Genomic DNA, 11,953 nt, shown 5'->3' on the forward strand with positions numbered 1-11,953 from the left:
GAAAACTGAGGCTTAGAGCACTTAATAACATCCCCTAAAACCCCACAGTTCTTTAGCTACAAAGTCTACAAAATATAGCCTAAAAATTGGTTAGTTGCCAAATCTACAAAATCTATTTTTAAAAATCTTTCTAGTGTAGCACATTTTCTCTCTCTAGGTCATTCTGACCTTTTCATTCACCTCTGAGAAAGCTTCTAGGAAGTGCTGAGTTTCTCACGAGCAGATTTTCAGGGAAGCACCCCTGTCACCTTCTCCAGGCAACTCAGGACAGAAGAACAGACGCAAAGGCTCCAAACATGAGAGATGACTGTGTATATAGATGAGGATGTTATCTCTAACATCAAAAAACTTGATTTCTTCCATCTCTACATCTAAAAATATCCCTACGTGGCTAAGTTCAGGGCTTGCAGGAATTCTGGTTTCCGGGATGGAGTTGATGCAGATTGTTCCTGCCTTCATGCTGATAAACCAGAAGCCGTGCTCAACGGAGAAACCACCTTTCCTCTTTCTGTTGACTGACTCCTTGCAGATCCCTAGAGTCCACTCCTTCCCCTCCCCCACCTCGACCTCCCAGTAATGGCAGCCAGAGGAGAAGAATGGGGTGCCCAGGACACAGGTCAGGTAGGTGAATCTCTGGGGATCTTCCACTGGGTTGTGGCAGATCTTCCCACACCAAACATTCCTTAGGTCATCAGAGAGGACAAGGAAGGGGTTGGCAGTGCTTGCATCCAGAGTCATAACCTCCTGGAACCTCAGCAATTCTTTGCTCATGTGCAGACTTTTCACCAGTAGGCCACTGTGCTGTCTGACCAGAAGGGATAGTGCTCCGATTTGCCATTCCTCCAAAGGGGGGCTCTCTGCTACCCCTCGACACATGGGGCAGGTCAATTTCAGATCCCTGTGTTCTAGCAGCCATGTTTGCATGCAATGAAAACAGAAAACGTGTTCACAGGAGAGTAAAATGGGACAGAAGAAAATTTCCAGACAAACTGGACAGGTCACCTCCTCTCGCAGACTTTGGGCCATGGTCCCCGAAGGTCACTCCTTGACAGTGAACTGAACGGAAGCTGCCCTTTATAAGCTTCTGAAAGTGATTGGGAGCCTTCCGTACACAATCTGTTCAATAATCATGATACAAAAATTAAATAATATAAATCTTTCAGTAGTTTATACAGGAAAGTGGCACAAAGTCACCAGAGAATTATAGTAAAAGCACTACCTGTGAGAAAAATTATCAAAAACTAAACAAAATCTAGGTGATCACAAATGAGAGAAACAGGACAGTGGACATTGTGTTCTCAGGTGGAGCAGTTTACCTTGTGTGGAGCACCCAGATGAGGTCCTCTCTGCTCAGACTACAGCTTCTCTTTCTGGGAGCTGAGTCCAACGAGGTCTTTCATAGGATCTCAGAGTGCAATCTCTGCCTCTAATCAGTATTCCTTTGTAGGTAACCTGCAGTCCAAGAAAAAGAATCTTCACATCTAAATACAACCGTAAAAATAAAGCCAGTCTGACTCTGTCACAGAAAAGTGACTCTGAGAAGCCCTGTGTATTTTCAAAGAAAACGACCATACATGAGTCAAACTAGCAAAAACCACTGCAAAATGAATGAGATACCCATTATAGAATCACTTTTCAGGACAAAGAATCATTCAGATGAAATGCTTTCAAGCACTCTTAGAAAAGTAGGAAGGCTTGAGTGAATGTGAATAAAAATATAACCATTGTCACCAACTTCTCTAAAATAATGTCTGAACACAAGCCAAAAAGGTGTTCTGACAAGGAAGATGTTACAGCCACTACACCAACTGTCCTCTCCTCCCGAAGCTTACTCCTAGAGATGCCTTCTGGGCCTTCCTACAGAGGTTGCACACTTTGGGTAAACTACTTCTGGCATGCTAGGCCTGGCTGATTGGAACAAGCTGGGCTCCTAACCCAAAGACACCCATTTCAGGCTAGTTGGTGCCCAGGAGATGATGTGAACTGAGGATGCTTCTTGAGAAAGGGCCAATACTGAATAATAACTAACAGAACTTCTTATTAAGAATTCACATTCAATTGTGGCTGAAGTAACAGAATCCAAGACAGAAAGATAAGCTATGTCAACATCACCACAGAGGGATAGAGTAGGAAGGAATGGGCACTCTTGAGCCTAGCCCAGAAAAACTACGTTACTAGAACATTCTGGAACACATTCCTTCATCTCCATCCAACAAATACTTATGAAGAGCTTCCCATGATCCTACCCTCAGCTAGACTCTGGGGATACAGATGTGTGTTAACAATAGACAGGGTATCTGCCCACAAGGAACTTGGAGTCTTGGGAAGCCTTCCCGTTCCTGAATGCATTCCAGTCTGATGGGGCCTGGCTGAGTGACAAGAGATAATATTCTTCCTTAAATCCCCTGTTACCCTTTCCAAAAACCTGACTTTTTAAGACATATTTGAATATGGTGCTTAACAATCTAAAAGGTCTTACCCAACCCACCTTGGAATAGATGTAAGAAAAAATTTTACAAAAGAAAAAAATGCTACATTTGTAAAAAGTTGTCCTTTTCAGTGTTATCTATGACCCCAAATTATAGAAACAATCTAATTATAGAAAGATAATGAAATGATTCTGTTAATTATAATACAGCTATTAAAAGTAGTATTTCTTAAATTCCACATATGAGTGAAATCATATGGTATTTGTCTTTCTCTAACTGACTGATTTCACTTACCATAATACACTCTAGCTCCATCCGCATCATTGCAAATGGCAACAAAACAAATGAACATGGGGATGGGGAGGGGAGGCAAACCAAGAAATAGACTCTCAACTATAGAGAACAAACTGATGGTTACCAGAGGGGAGGAGGGTGAGGGGATGGGTGAAATAGGTATTTCACCCATGGGGATTAAGGAGGGCACTTGTTGTGACCAGCTCTGGGTGTTACATGTAAATGCTGAATCCCTAAATTCTACACCTGAAACTAATATTACACTGTATGTTAACTAACTGGAATTTAAATAAAAATTTAAAGAAAGAAAAAAAAAAGTGGTAAGTATATTTAAGCAAAAACCCAGAAACATCTTTAAGAAATCATGTTAGAAAATAAGGAACCATTTTAAAACACATACGTTGTAGCTGAAAATACATAAAAATACATGTATGCAAAAAAATTAATAAAAACACCTGAAGTTCATATGTAAAAAATTTAACTGGCAATGTTAGAGTAGAAGGTGGAAAAAGTTCCCTGACACAGGATGACTGACTGTCTCCTGAAATCCAGAGATAAAAGCATTTAAAAGATAAGTTGTAGCCAAAGAGAGAGCAATGGGACAGTGGAAATAGCCCAGACAGAAGAGAGCACTCACACTATTACACTAACTGGGAAAATTCCAGCAGTCCTGAAGATCCAAAGCCCATATACCTCTATCTTTCCTAGCCTTGACTTCTGTCTGAAGTTGAGTTTGAGTGCAGATGGTCTGGCCTTATATAGTCCTGTGACACAGTCACCGCCCACAAGGAGGGTCATTGTCTCTGCCCCAATGATTGGATTATCTCAATCTAACCAAGTAAACTGAAGCAACCCTACTCCTCCACGCAAGAGGATGACGTAAAGTCACACCCAAAATCTTCTAACAGTTATTCTCTTTGAGTTAACCTAGCGAACCTATGGCCATCCGAATGAGATTGTCTAATTTCAGAACTCAACTTTAAAAAGCAAAATGTTTTAGAGATCCAATATAGAAATGCACTGCTGTAATCTCCTGAAGTCTTTGTTAATGTAAGCACTGGTACAATCTCTGAAACAATTTTGAGTGAACAGGGTCTAGAACAGTTTTCTTATCCTTGGACTCAGTAATTCTACACTTGGGGGACAGTTATTGAACAGGATGAGAAAGCAGTCAGGTAAGCCTGTTGTCCTGCCGTGATTATTAATAACATCCCCTTTTACTTTCAAAATCATCCCAGTTTAAACGATAGATAGTGTTTATATTAGAAGTAGAAGGAGCAGTAAAAGTCATAATGAAAGAGAACTATGACACAATCATCAAAAAAGGGGAGTTGGAGGGTCAGTGAATTCCTGTTGCTGAGAGAAAACAAGAACAAAGCCTCCCCCTGAGATGCACGTATTCTGAATAACCTCCCATTACTCAGGGGTCCTGCTCTTGCTGCAAAGCCAACTGAACAGTTTTCTCTCTACTTTTACCTGGTCACTGTTTCCATTTCCATAAGATAAATATCTACAGCAAGGGATCTTAAATTTAAAAAAAAATTAATCTCAAGCCCCTTTCCACTCTTAAACATAACTGAAAACCCCCCAAAGTTTTCTGTTTATGAGAATTATACTTCTCCGTGTTTACAGTATTACAAATTAAAACTGAGCACGATTCTGAATTTATCTGACACATTTAAAATAACCAAACTATTATATGTTAACATCAATAACATCATTTTCTAAACAATAACTATTTTCCAAAACAACAACCAAAAAATACAATCAGTGAGGAGAGTGTCCTGAGTTTGCATATTTGGAAAACCTCTGTAATTCCCAATCAACAAATACAGCTGCATTCTCACACATGCTTCTGCTGGTTCTATCACGATACGTTGTTTTGGTGGAACTCTGTAAAGAAACGTTGGCTTCCCACAGATATTTAATTGGATAAGTGAAGTCCACTGCTCTCCAGCGAATTTCGTAACTCTACATGGCAACTCCAAATCTTAGTTTCTTGGCAACCGAAGCCCCCAACGATGAACCCAGCCATCTTTTTTTGTGTGGCTTCTGCAGTCTCAGAACTAATTCATATGATGTGGCTAAATATGAAACTTTTTTCTTCTTTCCTGCCCCATCATAATGAGGATCTTTTCATTTTTTCTATTTAAATTATTTAACTGCAATAATGAAACCAACTCAGGTTGTTCTCTATCACTAACATCTACCAGGCCCTCCACAGGCGTTTATCACAAAAAGCATCATTGTTCACTGATTTTACGTTTTTCAGACGGTTCTGACTGTGACTTGAACATTCATGGACTCATTGCTGTTGCTGAGCCTTTATCTGCCGGGAGAAATAATTCTTCCCCAGAAATACTTTAATCCCCAGGTTCCTCATTACTACTGTAATGCTGAATTTACTGAGAAATGTCACTTTTAATTTTCAAGTGCTGAAAATACTTGGAGCCACTTATCTGTAATATCTTAGTACTCTCGTGACAACACATCAACAATGTGCGTGAATTTTTTTTAAGTTTTAGAGTCATTTTTAATTATCGTTAGTGCTTCCATGAGTTAAGATTAAAGCACAAAATAAGCTTGTTTCCATAGTTCACTTTCACAAATGCTAGTTCGATAAGATGCAGCCGCTGGTGCAGCGGAGGGGTGGGGGTTAGGAGTGAGGCACAGTCAGCCCTATCAGGAATCTAAGATCCCTGCAAGGAGATGATGAGATGATGGGTTTGCTCAAAACAGTTTGTATTTTTCAAAAGGGAGCAGCTACAGTGGGGCAGCTTTTCACAGTGAGCTCCCATCCGCTGGTGTGGAGCTTGCGCTGGTTTGCAACCTCCTCTTGTCACCAAACATCATCCTACCCTGCTCTTGGCTGCCTCGTTCTATTAAGGTGGACTCATCTGTCTAAATGGCAGAAGATGGAGGGCACCTCTCTGAATTATTCATGCCACCAAAATCTGCTAATAGAGTTCCCACACTCTCCCCTTCCAAAGGATCCTATTTTGCAGACCTGGCAAACTCCACAAAGAAAATACTTTCGGCACTTTAGAATCCAGGTTTCCGGGCGCCTGGGTGGCTCAGTTGGTTAAGCGACTGCCTTCGGCTCAGGTCATGATCCTGGAGTCCCTGGATCGAGTCCCGCATGGGGCTCCCTGCTCGGCAGGGAGTCTGCTTCTCCCTCTGACCCTCCCCCGTCTCATGTGCTCTCTCTCATTCTCTCTCTCTCAAATAAATAAATAAAATCTTAAAAAAAAAAAAAAAGAATCCAGGTTTCCCCCACTACCCAAAAGTAGAACGTTCCTGTGAAAACTTCCCTAAGTCGAAATGGTGTAAAGTGAAGAAGCAATGCCCATTAATTTAGATGAAAAATTTTTTGAGTGTCCCCAGATAAAAAAATAACCTCTTCGGCATTTCTGATACCTTAGGACACATGTTGCTAATGGAGGCACAAAATAAAGCAGGACAAAGCACAGGTGCTCACAGACACCTGGCAAAGCACTGGGGGCTGGATGCTGGGATGCTGAGCGTCGGTCCCGGGAAGGGAGCTCGGTGGTGCCGCTCGTTGCTCGCGCAGTGTGCGCGGTCTCTAACCGAGGCCGCAGACTAAATGCTGAACGGGATTTTTGCTCCTCACCTTTTTTATAAAAGTGAAAATCCACTTCAGATTTCTTTCCGTTAGGAAATACAGGTACTAATGTAGGTCTTTTGTAAAAAGCAAAGTGTTGTAACTCGGGCCTTCATAACGCAGGGGGAGACCTGTATGCTGACTGTTCCACTTCGGCACTAATTTCAGAGAAGAGACTACAAAAAAAGCCAAGGATGGTTAGACTCCACAGTTTCATATTTGATATGTCATCCCTACTCTGATCCTTTTAATGGACCTCTTATTTTTTGTTCCTTTGAATTGTTTTTATGTTTTTTATCAAAAATACTGAGGAAAAAAATGGAATGTGTATGTGTTTTATTCACAAGGTGTGTTCCTGTCTGAGTAAGAACTGGCAACAGAGGTCTTTATCTACAGCCAATTATCTGTAAAAACAGCAAGCTCTAACCGGAGTCTGTATGTGTCAATGACCTTAGGCCACCCACCCTCAAATAAAGGAGTGATGCTTCATCACCCCCAGGGGGCCCACCTTTCATTCAGCTTGTAGGTCCCAGACGTGCAGCAAAGGCTGGAAGGAGACAATATGAGTTTGAGTGAGTGGTGAGTGTGCAGGAGCAAGGACACACATGTGACCCTGCCCCTTGAGCTGTTTATCTATTGTGGTTTCCAGAGCCAAACAGAAGCGTTTTCAGATTATCCATATATTTTTTTCCTCCAGATTCGTACTGTCAAAATATTTTTGTGTAGGTGAGGAAGTCTGAGTCAAAATAAATTTCCTTTCCACCTAATTAGCTGACATTCAATGTATTAATGTATTAATCAAATGCAGCCTGCAAATCTCTCAAAACATGTTGTGCTTCCCCCCCCACTTTGAGAATGGAGGTAGATCAAGGCGAGCAGCCCACAGTCCAGCATGAGTCTCATCAGCCTCACAGAGATCAGATCAGATCTGGCTTAGGAAACAAGGCAGAGATCCAGACGTGGTAACGCCCTCCTCCACCAATCCATCCTCCTTAGTAGCTGCCCATCACTCTTCAGATACGTGGCAAAGTCCCTACCATGTCCTCCTGGACTCTGCCTCTCTCTCCAGCCTCACCCTCTAAAATCTAGACATAAAACCTTCTTTTTCTTTCTCTTTTCTTTTCTTTCTTTCTTTCTTTTTTTTTTTTTTTGAGAGACAGCACATGCACGCACACTCATGAGCTGGGGGGGGAGGGGCAGAGGGAGAGGGAGGGAGAGAGAATCTTAAGCAGGCTCCACACCCAGCATGGAGCCCAACGTGGGGCTCGATCTCACGACCCTGAAATCATGACCTGAGTCGAACTCAAGAGTCAGACGCTTAACCGACTGAGCCACCCAGATGCCCCAAACCTTCTTTCATTTCTTCCCTGTGCTCCTTCACTCTTCAGAAGAGTTGGTTCTCTCTGAATAGAACCAACCCCAGCTAACCACGCTGCTAATACCTATTCACCCATCATTCAGATACAGCCGGGATGTTGGTTCTTGAGGGGACTGTTCTCTAGACTAGGTTGGAAACCTCTATTATATCCTCTCATAGTACCCAGCATCCTTCCTTCATGCATCACTGCAATGCTAGTTATACATTTATTAACGTGGTGACTTGACTCATTTGTGGTTCCCTCACATTTAATAAATCATACCTACTGAGCACTTACGCCCTGTCAGGTGTTTTTCTAAGCACTGCACCTGTTTTCTAGCATTAAATTCTTGTAGCTCTATATGAAATAGATGCTGTTACCATCTTAAGCTCTCAGATGATGAATTTAAGACTCTGTCAAGCTGTGTGCCCTCAATGTGTTACTATACCTCTCTGGTTGCCTACCACTAGTCATGTTTCACATGAGACAGAAACCAACTTCTACCCTGGTCAAATCAGTATTTTGTGATTTTTATATTTTATGCATACAACCCAATACAATTAAAGTGTGATTAGGGGTGCCTGGGTGGCTCAGTCGTTAAGCATCTGCCTTCGGCTCAGGTCATGATCCCAGGGTCCTGGAATCAAGCCCCACATCGGGCTCTCTGCTCGGCAGGAAGCCTGCTTCTCCCTCTCCCACTCCCCCTGCTTGTGTTCCCTCTCTCGCTGTCTCTCTCTCTATCAAATAAATAAATAAAATCTTTTGTAAAAAATAAATAAAGTGTGATTAAAACAGAAGCTAACTTAATTTTTTTTAGCTTCTGGAACTACAGATTCATGCTATCTTGATAGTCATAGTAACTCATCAGACTTCATCTAGGGATTGAAAACCCTGGATCCCATCTACATTTTCTGCCATATTTTGCATTTTATTGATAGTTGATCACGTACTTGAAGAGAGGGATGTGACTCATTGGACCTTCTAAATTTCTAAATGTCCTCGTTAGTACTTGAATGCTTGGGCATTAGCTTTTTAGTTAGTTTAGTTAGTTTAGTGTGTTTGTGAGTTACTTAGCATAGTATCATTGCAGAACAAGAAATGGTAATGACTGGTTAGCTAAGTCAACACAGTCCTGTGAACACAGCATTGGCTGCGTTGTGCAGTCAAATCTTCCATTTAGCTATCGCCTAACACAGCACAGTGCCTTAGCAGCACGCTGCCCGTTGTCATGAGGTAAATCCAAATAAACGAAGCAAGATAACTGTCCCGCTCTCGAAGAGCCAGCGACACCTCACACCTTGCACACAAATACTGATCGAGTATCTACTCTCTTGAGATACTCTGCTAAATACTAAGGGCATCCAAAAAGCAGGACTGACACAGCCGACAATTTTTATGTTACAGCATAATTAAGGGAGGTAGGACAAATAGATGACAAGGTGAATAATGTTGAGAAGTAGACCAGGCACTCTGTGGTATGTAATGGACTGTTGGTCACGCATATATCTTTTTAACCACGTCTACATATAGATGACAAAGGACAGCGTATCTTAAGTATGTTTTTGGACATCCTCTTTTCCAAACCTTCATACCATGTCATGCTCATTTATTGAAATAGCATCAAAGGCCTTTGAAAACAATGTCAAGTCATCTCTCCTCTGTGAATGAAATGGAAGTAATTGGCGTAGCTTTGTTTTTCTAACCAAGCCTTCCTCCCGCCCTAAAATAATTCTAACCATTGATGACGATCCACAGAAAGCGTATAGCACGTATTGTGGACTAATAGTTTGCAATGAACGTATTGATTAATTCATGTATTCCTACCACAGATAATGTACTAACTCCTCCACCCATGCGCCTACTAAAGATGGCAGCAAGACATCTAGGCGTCTCTATAGGTGGAGCTATCTACAGTTCTAGAGCCCGAGGCTCCAGACACCGGAGCGGAAGGGATTCATGCCCACATGTAAGTGGTACCTAGGGGGCAGCGAAGCGGGTGGGATTGCCCACAAAGGCTGTGCAGTGTGGCAGAGGAGGGCCTAAGGCAGAACTCTGAGAAACGCCAGCATTCAGAGGAAGGGGAAAGGCAATCCCCAAAAGAAGTTGTGTGGAAGCCACTGGGGAAACAGACCCCTGCAATCACCGACATGATTCTGGAATCCAAAGGCCTCCGGGGCACTAGATGCAACACTGAGAATACCTAGCATTTTAGCCTAACTGGGCCCTGTGGGCCTGCAGAGCGAGTCAGGCCGAAGAGAGCCAAAGCTGGGAGTTCCGGGAGACGGTAGAGGTCTGAAATCTAAATGGACAAAGAGATCTGGAAAAATAAATATGATGTAGCATTTTTGTCCAGGTGGGAAAGGCCAGGCAGGCCACACACACACAGCAAAACAGAGCTCAGAGCAAAGCCAGACAGAAGGGAAGGTTGGGAAAGTGTGAGCGGAGGTGTGTGGCTACTTAAATTATTAGTTAAGTGCTGTACATGATTTACATATAACATTCCTCCTTTCTTCTATGAGTTCCTATCCTAGGGAAGTGCCCTTTTTAAAAATATCTGCTACGGGTGTGAACAAAGTTCTCCTTTGCTAGTGTTTAATAATGAGCAGCATATTAAAAATGATTTCTTTGCTTTTTAATAAAGTACTCACAATTTTAAAATCTTCAACAAAGCTAGCTGTCTATCTCTTCGGTAATAAAAACTTTAATTACCTTAAGTATCTTTTAGGACTAGTGAAAAATGAACATTAAATTGGGGGGAAATACGCAAAAATATAAAAATGTTTTAAAATAACCAAAGAAAACACGGTCACCTAATTAAATGTGGCCTTTGCGAGTAGACACTGAATGCTCAAATTAGTCTACTCATGATGTTGAAGAGTCAAACCACAGAGTCCTGGTATACTCAGCACGTACTTACGAAATGTCTAGCGGGCTTATCTGTAGTTTGCCCAGAGTGATCTTGTTTTAGGGATTAATAAAATATGAAGCATGGGAAGGTCAGCACATCATATAATTGAAAGAGTATGCCATGCATTGAAGAAGAGTTTTGAAGTTCAGACTTTCTGCAGACTTAAATGAAAGAAGCTTAACATTCTTGAGGGTCAAAGCAGTTCACATAACTGCAGTACTGATTCAGCAAAACCAAGTTTATGCAGAGAAATCATTTCCTAGGAGGACCACCTCTTCCTCTTATGGGCTGGAAAAAAACAACTTTCGTGTCCAGAGACTCAATCTCTTCCCAGTCATCCGCCCCTGTGACTGGTGGCCAAAGCTCAGGAATCTGTGTAACACACTGCCATCTACCGTGTCTCCGTAGGAACTGGAGCCCCTTCACTCACTAGGCGGGATCCTAACCTCGATGGCCAGCAAGAAACCAGTCAAGGAGCATCACTCTCCTTTTGCTTGTGGGAAGTCTTAGGACTATGAGAAACATACACAAATGAGATATGCACCCTTATGCAGTTAGATTCGTTGAGATTTGTAGAATGATGGTTTTAGGAACAGTGGAGTAAAATTAGCTAAGATGGATTGTCTCACGGAGGGGAAATCAGTTTATAAAACTGAACATAACAGAGAACATACCAATAGGTATTCTGGTGGTTTTCTTAATAAACCCCAAAGCATCCACGCTGATTAAGACAACTGAATGATGGATACGTGGAAGAAAAGAAAATATTCATGCAGGTCTGTGTCACCTGCTCTTCTAGGATTATCGGGTATCAATTGTTTGAAGATCCAAAGGGCCATATTTGGTCCATCCTCTCCTATTTTTCATCTTGGTATCTAATTTCTGATCATTTCTCTGCAAAAGTGAGGCCAAAGAAAAGGAAATAATGCATAACACTGAAGCGTCACATAAGGGCTTGTTAGCGGAACTCAGCGGTTCTGATAGGTCAGTGGGGGAATAGATTGTGAAATTCAAATAGGATTTCATTATGGATGTAGTTCACCTAATCATCAACACCACTAATAAATGAATAATGGTGGGCTTCAATTTAATAGGATTTACTAAGTAATTATACTCTGTACCTAGTACATGACAGGCACACAACTAGCGCCTGATACCAGTGACCCCTGGACGGGACAGCTTTGCAAGGATTTGGCAAACTGCTGAGAGCACTGTGCATTGGCTGGGGGGGGGGGGGGGGGGGGGGGGGGGGGGGGGGGGTGAAATATCACCCTTCAAAAAACAATTTCCCCCAAAAAAAAGAGGGATAGGCGGAAAAAATTAACCTGGGGGGAAAATAGTT

The 11,953-nt window shown here is 42.1% G+C and overlaps 1 protein-coding gene across 1 annotated transcript; it reads right to left on the reverse strand.

Annotated features, from left to right (window-relative positions):
• Positions 1–213: 213 nt before the first annotated feature.
• Positions 214–1,026, reverse strand: RFPL4B (ret finger protein like 4B). The gene has a single exon (XM_021693347.1). It carries the CDS (start codon positions 1,024–1,026, stop codon positions 214–216), a length of 813 nt encoding a protein of 270 aa, XP_021549022.1.
• Between the last annotated feature and the right edge of the window lie 10,927 nt (positions 1,027–11,953).

Source organism: Neomonachus schauinslandi, chromosome 8 (assembly GCF_002201575.2).
Source record: "Neomonachus schauinslandi chromosome 8, ASM220157v2, whole genome shotgun sequence".
Classification (NCBI taxonomy): domain Eukaryota; kingdom Metazoa; phylum Chordata; class Mammalia; order Carnivora; family Phocidae; genus Neomonachus; species Neomonachus schauinslandi.

Excerpts from the sequence above, each read along its gene's own strand:
- RFPL4B (XM_021693347.1), bottom strand. The coding sequence starts at position 1,026 with ATGGCCCAAAGTCTGCGAGAGGAGGTGACCTGTCCAGTTTGTCTGGAA.